This window comes from Gekko japonicus, unplaced genomic scaffold, assembly GCF_001447785.1.
Source record: "Gekko japonicus isolate JY-2015 unplaced genomic scaffold, Gekko_japonicus_V1.1 scaffold159, whole genome shotgun sequence".
Classification (NCBI taxonomy): Eukaryota; Metazoa; Chordata; class Lepidosauria; order Squamata; family Gekkonidae; genus Gekko; species Gekko japonicus.
Genome location: NW_015169177.1, coordinates 1,424,618 through 1,443,763, shown reverse-complemented (window position 1 = coordinate 1,443,763; position 19,146 = coordinate 1,424,618). Strand labels below are relative to the sequence as shown.

Sequence of the window (19,146 nt, the reverse complement as noted above, 5' to 3'; positions counted from 1 at the left end):
GTAAGAAACATGAGGGCTCATTTTACCATATGTGGTGGACATGTGAAAAAGCGATAGACTTTTGGACAAAAGTTCATATTGAAATGCAAAAAATTTTTAAATGTACATTTAAGAGAGAACCAGAGACTTTATTGTTAGGACTGAAGTTGGAAGAATTAAATGTAACAAAAAAGACTGTGTTTTGGTATCTGATAACGACGGCGAGAATGGTGTATGCACAATGTTGGAAACAAGAGAGAACAACAGAAATCACAGAATGGATACAAAAAGTGCTATTTATGGCAGAAATGGACAAAATAACTAGAAAATTGAACAACAAAGAAGATCAAGAATTTTTTGAAGAATGGAACGACTTTAAAGACTATTTAGAGAAAAACTGGGATGTGAAACAAAATTTATTGTATTTAGAACAATATTGATATAGAGAGATGTTATCTTGTAATTGGAAATAGAATTGTGAAACAAATATAAGTGTAAAAGAAGGAAGGGTAGAGCACTGCGGGAAGCCACTAGTAGGGGAGGGAAGGAGGGGGAACATGGGCATTTGTCAACTGAAAGTAAATGTTAAATGTGTTATTATATCCAAAATAAAAGTTTTGTGTGTGGGGGGAAAGAACACATGCATCTTGATCGAAATACCATACAAAAGGAACTGCTGGTATACTCACATCAGGAAATATCCCTATTTTCCTTTTAAAAAAAATATTTTTATTCATTTTCCCCAATCTCCCACACCCAACGGATCATAATATAACAAATAATCTGCCAGTGGTATTTACAAAGACGGGCATACAGCCATAAGTATTCCTTTTAAAAATTTCCTAGTCACTTAGTTACATTTCCATTCAAGTAATCTTTTCCATTTCTTATTATACATTTTATCATCTTTCCCTTTTAGTATATTTGATAGCTTATCCATCTCAGCGACCTCAAACCATTTTTCAATAACTTCTAATTTGTCTGAGATTTTCTCACTTTTCCAGTATCTGGCATAACATATTCTGGCGGCAGTTATACAATACACTAACAACGTTTTCTCTTCTTTACCCCTTACATCAGGAATAATATTCAAAAGGAAGGTTTCTGGTTTTAATGGTATTGCTAGACCCATAATTTCCCTATTTTCCTTGATGAATTAAGTGAGAAAGGCCTTTTGGCCATAGTCCTGACCTATCTTTCTAATATTAGAGAATGGTCTAACAACCCCCAGAATTCGTAACTGATTCTGTAAAAAAAAGCAAGAGTCCAATAGCACCTTAAAGACTAACAAAATATGTGGCAGGGTATGAGCTTTTGTGAGTAAGTGCTCACTTCTTCAGATACAGCTAGAATTGGGAGTCTGTCAACTGGGTGCCCTTCTTGGGCTTGGTTGCCATGGGCTTGGGCTTGGTTGAGGGTTTGAACAAGAATGTATACTTGCGTTTCTGGCCACTATGCTGTTATCTGTCTGATGTAGCCATGTAGTGATGGTTTTATATGGTTTTAACCTGTTTTTATGTGTTGGTTTACATCTATCTGTGAGCCACCCTGAGCCCGCGTTGCGGGGAGGGCGGGCTATAAATTGAAATTATAAATAATTATAAATAAAAATAAATAAACCTTGAGACCTACACTGTCTTTGAGATTCTCTTTCCCCTGGGAATTTTAGGCTGTTGGTTCAGTGGGGTTTTAGCTTAGGTGCAATTGGCCAAGAGCCACTACTGTCTGTTTTGACTGCAGTATAATTGCTTGTTTCGCACACTTGACCTCAGTTCTAACAAAGAATGTTATGAGCCTGGATCCTATCAAAGTATCAATAAACTTTAATTCTTCCGAATGACTGTTATTGGAAACTGATTTCTCCAGGGGCTCTGACAAATTGTTAGAACTCCTCAGAGTTCCCATACCTTGTACCCTACAATGGCTAGCAGAGGAAACAGGGACATCCTGGTTACCACCGGTGATGAAATGGAACCGAAGACTACAGCTAACCCCTGATGATGGGGGAACCCAGGAATATTGGGGTAAAACCCAGGGACTCGTGGGCTCAAATACCAACATGGACCAAAGAGAACTGGGCACTGACAGCTGATCCTACAGAGGCCCCTTTTAGGAAGACCTGACCTATTTCCCTGTGGTGGAAGAAGTAGACTTTGAACGAGTGCAGAAGGAATTCCATAGGGAAACTGAGGAGCTGAGGTGGGAGTTCCATAAGATGGGCTGTTAATATGACCTTCTAACATGAGCTGCGGGGTTGGGTCCCAGATGGAGGGGGACACCCCAATCATGGACAGCAGCAGCAGGCACCCCCTGCCCAGGAGCCCCCAACACAAGTACCCTCTGGGCAACTTCCGCCGGGGCAGGTACCACTAGGACCCGCACCTCCAGTGGTTCCTCCTGGTCCCCCAGCACACGCTGCCCGCCACCCAGATCTGAGCAGCCCTGAGAGTTACTGGATGCCACTTTCAATGGCAACCCAGAAAAGCTGGCTTTCTTCCTGTTGCAGGTGCACACATTCCTACAGGACTGGGGACCTACACTCACCTCAGATGAGCACCGGGTGGATTACATCGGTTGGCGCCTGAGAGAACAAGTGGCCGATTGGTTCATGGGCCTCCACAATTTCAGAGACCCCGAGCTCTGCAACATGTTCCTGTGGGCCCTTCAGAGGCAATATGAAGACCCCCTCGAACTGGAGTAGGCTATAAAAAAGCTGCGGGCTCTATACCAGGGAAACCAGTCAGTTTGTGAGTTCTTGGACAAGTTTAAGATGCATGCAACAAGGGTGCAAGGGTGGCCCGAAGAAGTCCTCATTGAGCTTTATCGGGTGGGCCTGAACCAAGCCATCCTGGAGAAGGTGCTGAGCCAAGGAAATCCCTTAACCCTCAGCGGATGGATGAGAGACACCAGTGAGCCCAAGAACTGAGCAGCCCTGATCAAAACGTACCAGCCGAAGACAACCCCTAGGGAATCAAAGGGGCAATGCAATAAAGCCTGAGATACCATGTGAGACCGATGGATAAAACAGGGGTTGCACCTGAGATGCAGAGAGCCCAGCCACTATGCTGATAGCTGCTCCACCAATCTCCCCCGTGGGAGGGGAAGGGAGGAGAGCGTCGCAGCTCCAAAGGGTTACCAAAAATTGGGGAGCGCACCCCAAGCAACTGAGAGCTCTCCAACTCAACGTGGGGGGGAGCCCTGATGGGGCTTTGTCTAGCGGAGACAATGCCTCTCAGCCGCAGGGGAAAGACTGGGACCTGCTGTGAAGGGCACAACCCGGCAGGTCTGAAAGCGTCAGGCACCAAAATCAGTGAGCAGTGTCCCCCATTCTTTGTGACTAATGGTGTTGAACCCTGAAATGGGCACCCAAGTGAGAGTGAGGGTGTTAATTGACAGGGTGTGCTAGAGACTTAATAAGCCCTGCAATAGTTACCGGGTTAGGAGTGCCAGTACAAACCCTTCCTAAGCCCTTGCTGTTTACCCAGATGGACGGCTCCCCAATGAAGGAGGCATGTAAATACCACATGGTGCTGGTGCTCATGGGGACGGGGCCTCACTGGGAACAGCAGGCTTTTGTAATTAACCCCATGGCCTGATTCTCCATGGTCCTGGGGAACCTGTGGCTGTGACCCCTACATGCAGAGGAGTGCAGGTATGCTACACTTCCCAGACCCTAAATGCAATAACTACGAGTGGAAGCAAGAATGGGGGGAGGCTCCACCGGCCCTACCAGAACGAACCTGTCTAGCCCAGGGGGAGCTTGAATCCATCCCTGCAGAATGTAGAGATCTGGCCCGGGTGTTTGAGGAAGAAGAAGCTGATGAGCTTTCCCCCCCCCCATTGTAAAACAGACTGTGCCATTGAGCTTTTGCCAGGACATACTATGCCTAAAGGGAAATTGTATGCCATGAGCCTGGTGGAGAAGGAGGAGCTGCATAAATGTATTGACAAAAACCTAGCCCGGGGCTTCATCTGGCCAGCTTCTTCACCATTCGCCGCCCCTGTCCTCTTCCAGAAAAAGAAGGATGGGGGTTTGAGGCTGTACACAGACTATAGGGGACTGAATGTGGTGTCCATGTCTAATGCTTACCCCCTCCCATTGATCAGAGACCTCTTTGGCAGAGGCGGCAAGGGGGAAATTTTTTTACCAAACTGGATTTACAAGATGCTTACTTCAGAGTCCGCATCTGAGAGGGAGATGAGCATAAAATGGCATTCAACACCCCACTGGGGCAATTTGAATATTTCATCATGCCGTTTGGGCTCACGGGGGCCCTGGGTGTCTTCATGAATTTGATTAATGAAGTGCTGTACAAACACTTGTTCAAGGGGGTTCTGGTTTATCTTGATGATAACTTAATCTATTCCCAAGATAAGGACTCCTATGAGACTTTGGTGAGGGTGGTGCTAGCAACTCTGTATGAACATAAGCTGTTCGCCAAACTGTCAAAGTGTGCATTCCACAAAGAGGAGGTGGACTTCTTGGGGTATTGCATATCAGGGAATGGACCCCCACAAGGTACAGGATGTACTGGGGTGGTAGCTCCCCCCCTGCACCAGGCAGCAGTTAAAATCTTTCTTAGGCTTCACAAATTTCTACCTCCCTTTTATTCCCAACTTTGTGCAAGTAAGCCTTCCCCTCACTGACTTGCTAAAAACCAAAGGGAAGGGGCCAGAGAATGTTAAACCAAGCACTAAACTGGCCTGGACCCATGAATGCCAACAAGCATTTGAACGGCTCAAGGAGCTGCTTACCTCAGAGCCCATTCTACACCATCCGGATGAGCATAAACCTTTTGTGGTCTAGGTAGATGCCTCCAATTTGACCGGGGGGGGGGGGCGATCCTGTAAAAGGGGGATGATGGCAAACTCCACCTCCTTGCCTATGTATCAAAGAAATTTAACCCCACTGAATGGAACTGAGTGGTTTGGGACAAGGAGGCTGCAGCCATCAAACTCGCCTTAACCACTTGGCGGCATTGGCTGGAGGGGGCAAGGGTACCATTTGAGGTATAGACAGACCACAAAAAAAGTATTACACACACCCCAGAACCTTAACACCAAGCAACTCTGATGGCTGGAGTTTTTTCCTCTAAGTTTTGTTTCACTCTTCAGCACCTTCCCAGGAAATCTAACTTTCTGGCCCATGCCGTGTCCCACCTACCTCAGCATGCCAGTCAAAAAGAGGAGGTGGTGAACTCCATGTTCATGCCCTCCCAACTGGGGGGGGGGGGTTTACACCAACGAAAATCTGCAAGGTGACAGTGAGCCCTGGATCTGCAAATTTAAAGCTGCCATCTCAGACACAGACCGAGAGGAAATTAACTAAGAGTCCTCATTGCAACTAAAGAAAAATGGGTGCTGGTACAGGGAGGGATGGCTATTTGTTCCCGAGTCCTTGTGGGGGGAGATACTTCATTTTGGGCATGAATCAAAACTGGCTGGACATTATGGTTATCTGAAAACCTTACACTTGATCCAAAGACAATTTTGGTGGCCCCACATGCAGGCCTATATATCCCAGTATGTGGGGACTTGCCAGACTTGCTTAATGGGGAAAAGGAGACCTGGGAAACCCCCAAAAAACTCTGCAGCCCTTAGAGACCCCTGACTGACCCTGGGAAGTCATCTCCATGGACTTTATAACTGACTTGCCACCCAGCAAAGGGAAAACTGTGATCTGGGTGGTGGTTGACACGTTTTCGAAATGATGAGATCCCCCCCCCAAAGCACCTATTTCCTTTCTTATAATTCCAAAAGTGCTCACGGGTTCAACAAGGTTGGAGATCCAGTCTTAGTCTGTGACCATTGTTCCCTTAGCTCTATCATCTCTGTCATCCTATAATCCCCAACACTTCTTTTTCGTGGCACCTTTTTTGAAAGGGGGGGAGGCTGTCCCAAGCCCTGAGTGGGGAATTGGAGGGAATCAGTGAAAGTTTATATATGAGTACTGGCACTTTTTAAAAATACAAAGCACTGGTCTTCAGTTCTTTCCAAAGACTGCTGATTGTCCCTGTACAGTCCTTTATGCCTAAAATTGGTTCCCAGAATAATTGCATGGTACTGCCATGAAAGCAATCCTCCCCATCCAGGCAAGCCCAATGACACCACACCCTTCTCCCAAAGGCAAAGTCAGGAGGTGAGTGCGAGATTGCTGGCTGAGGGGCAGAGTCCCAAATGTCTCTGGAAAGCAACATGAAAAAGCCCCCTTTAACCCTCCTCCTCGAGTTTGGAGCTAAGAAGAAGGAGCAATACTGACCATGCACTATGCTTTGGCTCTCAGAGCACCTCCAAAGCTCAACCTCAGATGTGAGACTCCATCTCTCCCCTGAGACAGGAGAGGGGACAAGGTCATGTTGATCACAAATTTCAGCAAGCTATGAAGACTAGCCAAAATGTGTGGATCCCTGGCCCCATACACAAGCACACAAGATACCACTGATTTCATCCCAGCAGCCCTGTAAAGCATATCTCACAACTTTAACTACTGATTATCCAGATGTTTGGGATTGGTCCCAGGCTATTTGGACAGAGCAGGATGCACTGTGAACGCAATTTTATATGCTTGCCAGATGCATAATTTAAATTAATTCTTCAAATGTATTCACACACACACAAAAAAGCCGCTTCAAACATAATGTATGTTGAAAATGCACAAATCCTTACCCATACTGTTTTTGGCTTTTGTACTATATGTACGCTTCAAAATTTCATGTACCTATATTAAAAAGCAATATAACAAAACTTAGCTGTATAGATTAAACATTCTAGCATGACAGAAACCAATACCTACATAGAGAAGATGGTCTACTATATTTTTTTTTTACTATAGAAAGGTTTATTTATACCATATTTCATTACTGATCTCCCCATATAGTATACAATTTCCCCAGAAATATCAGGGCTGTTTCTAAACAGTGATAATTCTGCATCTAGCTCTCACTGGCTCTTATTTCTGCAATGAAGCATCCACACAGAAGTCTTCTCCTCCCTTCCCCTGCTGCTCTCCCATCCCTTGCTGAAGCCCTCCATAGCTGATAGTTCTCCCCCTGTTACTATAGAGCAGTCAGTCGGTCAATGTTCATTATGGTAAAAAATCAGCATAAGATCAAAGCATCTCCTAAAACCTTTTAATATTCACTAGAGAGGTTTTTCGGGTCTATTGTTTTTAGTCAGTAATAGCTGTAATGCTATAGTGATATACCAATATCATCATCATCATCATCTATTGCAACAATCTACCAGTTCCCACCTTCCATTTTAAAATGCCTGTTTTGGTTGTGGTGGTGTTATGACGGGAAATGCACCACCAGAACCTTTCCCCTGATAAGTCCACCAGGAAAAGGGCCAGAGACTTGCTTTTGAAAATAAATAAAGCTGCAAACTAGCACATTGCTGAAATAAATTTCTAACATCATAGCAATATAGCACTAACTTTTTTTAAAGTCCTAAGAAAGCCTTCAGGGGATATCCTCCCTAGAGATTAAGGTAGAAAAAAATGTGCCAATACGGGCAGGACCCCCTCATACTGCAGCCCAAATTGGTCCCCAAAATGCTTCTATAGGGCAAGAGATGCCTGGGAATAGCATTGGAGAGGTCAGAACTGGTGAGGCAGGATCTCAGACCCCTTTAGTCAGCAGAAATGTTCTCTGGTTCCATCCCAAAGCATAGAACAGAATCTCACTGTGCATTTCAGTAACCAGTTTTATCCAATACATGAATTAAAGCATCAAACCTTTAATACAATTCACTCATAGCAATCACTGAAGCTGTCCCCCCCACCAGTAAAAACAATGAGAACAAGATTTAACTTCTGACCCATTCTGTTAATATAAACCAAGAAAAGTAAAGATTAAGGCACCAAGAAAGGGCAGTGTTCTGCTCTGCAAACACAAGTATCACCCAAGTATTTCATTCCAACCTCACTTCTACTATGCTCATTCTCGTTCACTGGCCCATTCTGCATCTAACATTCGAACCACCATTTATCCAAATCCACATTGGAACAGTAATGCTATAGTGTAATGCCACTTTCACTTTCTTTGATTTAAATCCCACTTTAACAGTAGTGCCACTTTCACTTTCTTTGATTCTCAGATTTTATAGAAGCCTTCACACTGCATACCAGTTTCATTTCCTTCGATCTCTTGAGTTTATGGTACTGTCTGCATAGATTTAGCCATTTTATGGCTAGGGATGTGCATCTAGTTTGGACAAACAAAAAAACAAAAATGCCTATTTGGCATTATTCAGGCATGCCGAAAGCCGAATCAGGTTCCCTAATCTGATTCAGCTGGCCAAACAGGGATTCCCTGAATGGATGCCTTATATTCGTAATTCATTTGGGGAATCCCTTTGCTGGGAAGGGAAAGTGTTGAAACTTAAAACACTTTCCTTTGCTTCTGGGGCTCGTGCAGCATCCGCAGTGTGACTCCCCAGCCAAGGGAAGGTATTTGAAGTTTAAACACCTTCCCTGGGCCGGGGGAATCACACTGTGAAGACAGCATGAAGCCCAGAAGCAAGGAAAAGTGTTTTAAGTATAAACACCTTCCCTTCTCTGGGGAGGCGCCAGGCACACCTCTCCAGATAAGGGAAGGTGTTTAAACTTTAAATACCTGCCCTTGCTTCTGGGGCTTGTGCCACTTCTGCAGTGCGACTCCCCGGCCAAGGGAAGGTATTTAAAATGACCTTCCCTTGGCTGGGGAGTCACGCCGTGGAGGCAGAATGAGCCCCAGAAGCTAGGGAAAGTGTTTTAAGTTCCCTGGTGGGCCAGACCTTCCCTGGCATGCCTGTTTCAGCGGGTGGGCTAGGCAAGGCATGGGGAGGCATTTAACATGCCTCCCCACTGTTTCCAGGCCTTTCCCAGCTCGCCTGCTTTGGCAGGTGGGCTGGGGAAGGCACAGGGAGGCACCTGGAAAAAGGGGGGAAATTACCCTCCCCCAAGTAGGGATGGTAAATTGCCTCTGAAGGAAAGGCAAATTGCCTCTGCGGCATGACTCCGGGGGAGGATTTAAACTTTAAACCTCTCTGGAGTTACACCACAGAAGCGGCATGCTCCCTTCGTTGAATTTGCCTTCCCTTCAGTGATAGGAACCTCCCTCCCTTCAAGGGGGGGGACAGTCCCCATAGGGTATAATTGAGCCAAATAAATTCAGCTAGTTTGATAATTCCTGAACCCCAGTAGCACACTGATACTGGGATTCGGGAATATTGGCAAATATCGAAATTTTTCGGGTTTGGAAGATCCGAACCGCAAAAAATCCAAATTTATTTGGGTGCACACCCCTATTTATGGCCATTCAGGGTGACTCTGCAGTCAGTATGGCGTGGCCCAGGGTATTTGAATGTGGTTTTGAGCCGCATCTTTTTCTGTTCCAGTGTGGGTTTGGTAAAGCAATGGAGCGAATGCTGGCTGCAGAATGGGCCACAGTCTCCTATTCTTGTTCCTCCCAGAACACATGCCAGGAGAGCCTCTTTCTCTTCCTATTGCCTTTCTGTTTCTTCACATCCTCCCTCTTCCATTAAATCAGTGATCTCCAACATGGCACCCATTTTGTGGTGGCTTTTCTCAGAATTCCAAAATTGCCCACAGGCTCACATTAACCTTTGATGTAACTTCTTGGTCCTTTCTGTTAAGTAAAACTAAATCTAGATGCATATCACTATTTCTTCACTTGTCCATCTCGCTACCATCCTCCTCCTTTTCTCCCTCCATTCTCCTTTTATTTCCCCCACCCTCCACTGCCAAAATTTCAACTGGAAGCATAGAGGTGCACAGACCTTGTGGGTTATGCTACTCTACACAGAATCGGGCACATTTATGGTGTGCTGTAAAACTTTAACAGTGGCAAAGTCCATAATGCCCAGAGGGTTTCCAAAGGGTCCCATCCTCCAGAACTGACTTACTATTCGACTGCGTGTAGCATTGTCAAAAAATGCATCTTTGTCCTGAACGTTGTACCTGGGGAAACATTGAGAAAATGGATCAGGTATACTGTCCTCATATTGCCCTCCCCCATTTTATCCCAACAAAAGTCCAGTGAGGTAGTTTCAGCTGAGACAGAACGGCTGGTCCAAGGTCACCCAACTAGCCTTATGTAGGACTGCCAACTCCAGGTGGAGAAATTCTGGAGATTCGTGGCTGGAGCTTAGGGAGGGTGGGGTTTGGGGAGGTGAGGGATCTCCACAGAGTATGATGCTATAGAGCCAAAGCAGCCACTTTCTCCAGGGTGGCTGATCTTTGTCACCTGGAGATCAGCTGTAATTCCAGGAGCTCTTCAGACCCTGCCTGGAGATTGGCAACCCTAGTCATTGCATGTTTAAAGGTGGGCCTCCCACTTATGCAGTCCGAGACTCCAGTTATTACACCAAAGTGGCTCTGTGAGATTACAATAATCAGTTGATCATTCTGTTCTGGAATCTACCTGGAAAATGTACGGAGAGTCCCTTCTTAAGCTATTCCCCAAATGAAGGCAGGCACAAAATCAGTTGTCTAAATAAAAAGAAGATAGGAAGTATGGAAGAACTTTGCTAAGCCAAATTTCTGACTCACATGATTTGGACAAATGTCACTGAGTCATTTCTAGAAGCAAAGAGTTAAGAGAGAATTGCAGCTTCCTCCACCAATCCTTTCTTCCTTCCATGCTCTTTATAATTGAAAAACAAACAAACCAGGAACCATGCTTTATCTTTAACAAGCCATCAGAAGGTTTTAGTTCATTACTTCTGAAAAGCTAGGATATTTATCTGGCATCCAAAGTAATGGAATCTAGAAACAATTAATTTAAATATTTAATCTATATTAGAATATCAATCCAAATATTACTCCACCCCATTGCTTCTTGGCCACACATGCCTCACAGGAAGCCAAGAAACTGTCTTATACTGAATCGGATCCTTGATCCACAGAGGTCTATTGGGACTGGCAGCAGCCCTGTAGGGTCTTTGGTAGAGGTCTTTAACATCACCAACCACCAGAATCCTTTAACTGGAGATGCAAGGGAATGAACCTGGCACCTAGATAGTCTAACACTGAGGCACAGCCCCTTCCAATGCTTTTCTGGAATGCACTCAGGTACTCATAATGGGACAACTCAGAGGATAATACACTTCAGGTGCTCCCTAGTCCTAGTATGATATGGGAGCCATACCATAAGGCACAACATCATTCACATGGGCAAGATCTCAACTGGACTTCAGGCTTGGGCTTTGGCAGGTATATGCTGGACACAGGGACCTGGTAGGGGAGGCACATGTGGAGAGGGAGAAGAAAGGGGAATGTCTTTTCTTGCTCTCTTCCTTCATACGTTCCAAGGGGCAAAATGGGGGGAGGGGCATTTTTTTTTATTTCCTTGGCTCTGAACCTTCAAATGCACGGGCAGGGCAAACTGAAGAAAGTCTATTTCTCTTTGCACTGCCACCTCCCCACTGCACTATTTTCCAGGTCCTTTCCCCATGAGGTTGATTCCTTCCTCATGTTGGATGCTCAGTTTAGAGAGATGCACCGTCTGCCACTTCCTTCGACGCCTGCAATATACAACCCATGGCAATGACAGGGGGATTTTGCTAATAAGAACTAAAGGCACAGTTCTAGAATTCCTTGAGGGCTATCCGATTTCACCTCTTCTTAAAGCAAATGTTTATGACTGTTGGAGAAAAATATAGCATTGGAGCCGGAAATATACCTTCTAAATATGTTACCTAAGGGTTATAAACAGCAGGATAAATATGTAATAGTTTATATAATGACAGCTGCCCATTTACTATTGGCCAAGAATTGGAAATTAGATTTAGTACCGACGAGGGAAGAATTAGTGGCAAAAGTGTTAGACTTTGCGCAAATGGACAATCTAAGCCTGAAGTTGCAAAATAAATATGAAAAAGTGTATAACAAAAGATGGGATAAGGTGTATGAAACATTGAATGTATGAGACTCTACAATGTATGTTATTTTGATATTGGAATGATAATATTGTAAAACCATATAAAAATACAAATAAAAAAATTAAAGCAAATGTTTATGACTGTTGAAGCACCCATTTACTTTCATACATTCATTCCACCACGGTTATGCAATAATATTTCATAAATCACTATTTCCTGAGCACAGGCATCATTGATGAAAACTGACTTTGCCATTTCATTCCCTCTAGCTGTCCTGACAGGCAATTCAGCATTAATGAAAACTGTCAGAAAGAGAAACACACAATCTGCCCAAGGACTCCATTTACGACAAAAAGCTTATTCATCAGGCAGCAGAGCGGGGGACCCACCCATTAATGAGGCAGTCAGAAGAAATATTAACCATTATCAGGAACTGCCAAATATTATTTTGGGCAGAAAACCAGATGGCAAGAATACTTAGATTGCCTATTGTTGGCCACCATGTTAATTGCTTCCATAAACCTCTAACTATGGAGGAATAATAAAATGAGCTCTGTTAGCTATGTGCTGTGGACACAGTCCACCTATTGGTCTGGGCTGGTTCAACAGAGAGCCCAGTGGAGCAGCTGGGTCATCCACTGAATATGCACAGGTGCTGGAACTTTTGTCCAAACTTGGCATGGCATTCAATATGCCCCAAACAGCCAACACCCATCTAGTTTTTCCTTCTCCTTCCATAATGCTGAGTAGAACTTAACTGGTGTTGTGATGTTGTGAGATTCCATGTTTCCCCCATCCTCATGAGTAACAGCCAGGAACAAGGGCAGGAAAATGTAGAACATCTCGATATTATAGCACACAAGACACGGTAAAATGTCAAGACAGTGATGTCAAGACACTGGGAAAAGAGAACTAGATACATGTACAGTCACATCAAATTTGGCCCTCCATTTCAAATTTGATGTGATGTTTTAATTTTCACTTTAACTCAAGAAGAGGAGAAGAGGAGATTGGATTTATAGCCTGCCCTTCACTACCTGAAGGAGTCTCAGAGTGGCTTACAATCTCCTTTCCCTTCCCCTACCCACAATGGACACCCTGTGAGGTAGATGGGGCTGAGAGAGCTCTTTCAAGAACTGCTTGTGAGAGAACAGCTCTGAGAGGACTTGTAACTGACCCAAGGTCACACCAGCAGCTGCATGTGGAGGAGTGGGGAATCAAACCCGGTTCTCCCAGATTAGAGTTTGCGCTCCTAACCACTACACCAAACTGGCTCCACCATGGGAAGCTGCTAAATGACTGGAAATTCAACAACATGGGTGTGGTGGGTGGGTGGGTGGTTCACACTTCCCCCTGTGCTGTTTTCCCGATCCTAATCACTCATATTAAGTTAGTGTTAGCCCTGCCCAGAAAAAATGCACCGGTGCTTCTATGTTTCTCCCTGCAGGGCTAACAGAAGCTTCCGCAGGAGCATTTCAATCAAGAGTTACAATCGCCACTCCTACATTCCTTCCCTGATCACATTGGCAGCCTGAGCCTCCATAAAATTCAGGGAGCTGTCCAGCATAGCTACTGGAGCTGTCCACTCCCAGGCTCTGGAAAACTGTGGGGAATTTGATACCTCAGTGCTGGACGGTAAGAATGTTGCACCAGTGGCCAGATCCTATGCCTATCTACAAGAGGTCTCACTAACCTTGAAGCATTCTGTAAACATGAGCATGGAAATACTCCAAGCCGTGTCTTCACTAGTGACACATTCTTTGAGAGTTTTCAAGTACACCTGGATGTCACCTTGACCTGACCCCTCTACTATAACTGTTCCTGGCACTGTGGATTCTGCTTCTATTAAGAATGAAATATGTGACTCATATAAAAGAACAATTGGCAATTTTAGCATCAACATACTACCACTACTACCACCAACAAGGGCTGCAAAGCAGCACCGCTGGATGAGGCTGATTGGCCAATGAACATCGGGGCCACGGCATCTTCCCTTTTCGACTCAAGGGTATGTGCAATAGAGAGTGAGTGTGGTACTCACGCGGGATCCTTGGGTGCTACCCACTGTATTTAACTGTTTTAAAATGTTTTATTGCATTTTTATTGCACTATGTGCCTTTATTGTGGAATTATGGTGTTGTATTGCACCCGTATATTGTAAGCCGCCCTGAGCCCGCATGCGGGGAGGGCGGGGTATAAATAAAATTAAATAAATAAATAAATAAATAAATAAACATGCCACCCCTTTGAACAAGTAAGTTAAGGCAAGAAAATTACATCAGCCGGGGGGGGGGGCCCATCAGAACTGAAATCAAGAGGCAACCTAGAACTAAATTCCAAGTATTCATTTTGAATTTTTCTTACTGGAACTCCTTGAGAGATCCAGTGCTTATTGGGCTTATGGCCCTAGTACAGCCTTGAGTAGCATTTGCATGTTTGCTGAATTCACATAAACTTGTAACCCCAGCTCAACAGATACAGGGCTCCTTCCATGACCTAGTTCAACATGGGTGTCTACTATTAGATCATTTTTAGTAGAAAAGTGTACATGTGAAATTACAGCCAATCCACATGCAAAAGAACCTTCCCAGAAAACAGGAAACCTCCGCAGGAAACAATCCATATGCAAAAGAACTTCTTCAGGAAAGCTCCTCCATTAGCATGTTCACAGCCTGGGGAACTCCTACAAGATAATGCCTCAGCCCTACCCCCACCTTCCTGAGTAGATATAAATTGCCTGTCTACAATTTTCATCTCACCTTGACACAGAGAGTACTCCATCTTTCTGTGTTATACCTCTGAGGATGCCAGTCACAGCTATTGGTGAAACGTCAGGTCCTACAATGCCAAGACCACGGCCATACAACCCGGAAAATCTACAACAGCTAATGAACTCTGGCCATGAAAGCCTTCGACAACATATTGTGATGTTTGCTGAGAGTTATTTGGCCTGTGTGCATCTACTCTTGATATTACTCCCATGAGGCCACCAGTATTTTATCATAAAGTGATGATTCTCAGAGGCAACTCAACCAGAGCTATGGCCAGGTATCAATTGACTCACATCCTGTTTCTCGGTTTTAAACTTCACAAGGCCAGGCCTATTTCTGATTTCCTATGAGCTTAATATCAAGTGGTATCTTACCTGAACTTAAAATCAACATATCTCATTCAACTCTACTGTTCTTCAGAATTCCATTACGTCTGTTTAGACCTGTCTCAGGCTTCAGTCACACACCCTAAATAATCCACTTTTAATCCACTTCCAATGCACTTTTCAACTGGATTTTGCCAGTTGACACAGTAAAATCCAGTTGGAAAGTGCACTGAGAGTGGATTATTTAGTGTGTGTGACCGCAACCTCATTCTGTTCACATCACCAGAAGAAACTCAGCCCCAATTCAACCATTCAGGGGGAAAGCACACAGAATTCTCCTCTTGGAACTTTACCTCTTCACAATGCAAATGGGGAAATCACAAAGCTGAATGATCCCACATTTGAAAGAAATCTTGTCCTTGGAAACTTCAAATCAGGGAAAGAGTCTCTGTCCTAACATTCTCCTCAATGCATTTTTAATTTCACACACAGAAAGTGTCTGATGAATCAGAGGTAAAATGGTGCCCACCGGACAGGTAGTGGCACAAGATCAAAATGGACAATCGAGAAGCACCGTTGTTCTAAGAATGTAAGAACAGCCCTACTGGTTCAGACCAGTGGTCCATCTAGTCCAGCATCTTGCTTTGCACAGTGGCCAAACAGTTGCCCGAGCCAACAAACAAGACACAGAGACAAAGGCCTTCTGATGTTGCAATGGGATGTTAGCAATGGGATTCAGAGGTTTACAACCAGTCCTGTGCCTGAGCAATGTGTTGCTCAGTCTGAGGTTGGAGTCAGGCCAGAGTCTTCATCATTATAGGAAAGAAAAAGCCATAGATCAGTGGCTGAGCTTGTACTTTGCAAGCAGAAAGGCACACCAGTCTGGATGAGACCTTAGAGAACTCTTGCCAGAATAATAAAACATTGGACTAGATGAACTGCTGATCGGTTCACTATAAAGGCAGCTTCACATTTGTCCATGGGAGTGCCAAAGCTCAACAGCAAAGTGCATTCTGTACATATAGAGGGCCACAGATTCAATAATCCAGCATCTCCAATAGGGCCCTGGGAAAAACCTTTCACAGCCTGAAATACTGAAGAGCCAGCTGAACCAGAGAACGGTGGTCTAGATGAACCACATGCCTGACTCAGTCTAGGGCAGTATCATACATTCAGGAAAAGAGGTAGAACCCTGCTCTTGGGCTGGCTGGCCCCTGTGTCCTTGTGCACTAAAAGGAAAGAGGCTGGCAGTTACTTCCAATGCTAGAGTCTTCCAGACACCTCTCTCATCATAGGTGTGACCACTCAAACATACAATTCTCTCATCTGTATTCTGGAAGAGTCCAGTTCCACACAGAGTACCAAAAAAAGGGGTGGGGGACCGCAGGGCTTCATGCAATGCAGTTCACCAGATTGTTTCTCACTGCATTATATACTTCAATGAATCACACTGTGGATTTTGTTAAATACTCACAAATAGATTTTTTCTCTAGAGAAGGGGTAAGACAAATGCTTCATCCTGGTGGTGTTTAGCTGTGGCACTTTGGGCTGCAACGGTTCAGTGAATTTGCGCCATATTTCAGACAGTTTCTTGGCAATTCCCCCTTCCTTTTTTATTTCGTATGTCTGAAGAAGCAAAAGAGTGTGAATGAACAGGTGATTACTCTGGAAGCATCTCGCAAGTTTCCATAATGAACCAACAGCAGATCTGCCCAAGCCATTGTCCCTAGGTACATTTTGGTGAGAACAGATACAGCTTCCCCTTATTCCAGAGAAGAGTTACTGTTCTGTTTCTAGGTTGGCTTACGAAAACTGAGTTTGGTTTTAAAGAGAAGTATCACACCCCTGCCTGAAAATATTCTGCTAGCTGGGATTTGGAGCTAGTATTTATTTTATTTTTTATTTTACTTTATTGGACTTATATTCCGCCCTCCCCACATTGTAGGCTCAGGGTGGGTACCAACACATTGGTCTTCACTTAATGCAGATTTACAATAAAAACATATTGCAAAAATCCATTAAAATCAGTAAAACCTCAACACACTAAAACAACAGTGTACCTCAACAGATAGTATTGTGGTCCCAATTGGCTTCTAGGATCTGCAGTCAATGGAGAGGAGGCCAAATCAAAGTGGATGCCCACTGCCTCAGCTAAAGACCTGGTGAAAGGGTAATAGATCCCACAGGGCCCTGATCTCAAAAGGTAGCTCATTCCACTAGTTGAGGCAGGTTGGACATCCCTAGGGCCAGGGACTACCAGGAGGTGCTGGTTCATAGAACGCAATGTTCTATGGGGCTCATATGGGGAGAGGTGGTCTTGAAGGTATACAGGCTCCTGGCCATATAGGGCTTTAAAGGTAAGCACCAACACCTTGAAATGAATCTGGCATTCGACAGGCAGCTAGTGCAGGTCATGCAGCACCTGGTGGGTATGTGCCCGCATAAGCAGCAACATCAGTACATATGAGTATATAGACTCATAAGTTAACGTCCCAGAGTGCTTCCCCAACCAGCCCATCATTGGCCAGAGAATCTGCTGCTTGTTGTACGCAGGTAGCTTGGCTGGGAAGGCATCCACATCATGATATGTCACAGGTTTAGAGTCCTTTTGCAAGCCAAGGAAGGGAATCGTCAGCAAGGTACATCAGTTTTTCCTGGGGAAAGCTCCTGTTTCAAACAACAGGCTGGAACTGTCTTTGCCAGCATGCGGAGCTACACATGTTTCATCTCTCTCTGTGTCCCCATACCCATTCCAAGGCCATATCTGCAACTTTTGAAAGAACAGGAAAAGAATCAGGTAGTTACCTTTTTAGTGGGCATTTTTATTTTAAGGAGCTCTGCTTCTCGGGTCAGTATATTCCACGGCGCATGTATCCGGACAAAGCTTAGTCCCTGGCTCTTGTTCTGAGAGATGAAGTATGGGGGGAAATGCAAAATCACATCAGCTGCATTTCCAATGCAGGTATTCAGTTGAAAGATTACAAAAATACACAAGTAAATTGCAGAAAATAAAACCAACTAATCATATTTATCAAAGCCTGTGGATTTTTAGGGGACCATTGTATGACCAGACATTATTTTTGAGATTATTTTTGGCCACTGTTTTTTTTTAAAATACTTTTTATTATTTTCCACACTTTTAAACATCACGCATCTACACACCACCACCACACACACCCGACATATAACAGAAAACCAAACATTTCCCCTTTTCAACAACACAAAGCATCACGTCGATCAAATAGCGTACTTCACTAGAAATTCATTTCTTATTCTCAACCTTACTAACAATTTATATCAAGTACTGTAGCCCAATTTGCATTACCTTTAGAACCTAAACCCTATCTTAACTGAATTTCATGCTCTAACTAACCCTATAACCCAGACTAAATAAATTTTATCTTTTATCTACTACTGGATTAATTATAAACATACATTTCCTATAAATCACCCTCATTTATAAACATACAGTTCCTATGGGTCTACTCCTTTTAACACTGTAATCTAATCTTACAGATTTGTAACTAATAAATCATAGTTTGATTTTCTTAATACAAAACCTTTCTGAGACCTATGCACACAAATAAATTTTTGCACCAATAACTAAATATGAATCCCTAAAACAGACTTATCATATTGTTTTCTCCAATATCTTCCTTTAGTTATCATTTTATTCATCATATTACCCCTTTTTAAATATTTTCCCCCATCAATCTTCTTACAATTTTTAATTTAATAAAAAAAAAGCCTCACCATACTTGCAAAAGTAATAATGCTAATAGAGTGGAACAAACATAAGTTAAACCATTTACATAAACATAATCAAGGTCATTAATCCATTTTATCAGGTATTAAATGTAACCATTAATCTATCTTTTATAAAGTTTATTTTTCCTTCTAAGCATCTGCAACCTGGTTTTCAGCCGGAGCTTATCTGCATGTCTTTGGCCTTTCAGCCTTTTTTGGCTTCCAGAACTATTCTCTCTCTCCTTCAGCCGATCTGCTTTTCTTTTATTGTTGGACTCTTTAAACTTCCATGTCCGCCTCTTTCTCCATTTAATCCTTCTGTCTCTTTCTCTTGCAGCCTTCGATATTCTTTTATTGTAACAACAGTCTACTTTTGGCCTTTACTCCTCCTTTTGTCCATCTGTTTCCACCTCTTTCTCTTGACAGTACTTCCTTTTTTT

The 19,146-nt window shown here is 43.8% G+C and overlaps 1 protein-coding gene across 1 annotated transcript in view; it reads right to left on the bottom strand.

The window, feature by feature from the left end:
• Positions 1–19,146, bottom strand: part of LOC107114506 (anoctamin-2-like) — a 278,223-nt gene that overhangs the window by 208,946 nt on the left and 50,131 nt on the right. The window contains 4 exon segments of the mRNA XM_015416015.1: positions 6,646–6,697; positions 9,886–9,940; positions 16,434–16,585; positions 17,765–17,863. Of these exon segments, the coding sequence (XP_015271501.1) occupies positions 6,646–6,697; positions 9,886–9,940; positions 16,434–16,585; positions 17,765–17,863 (358 nt within the window).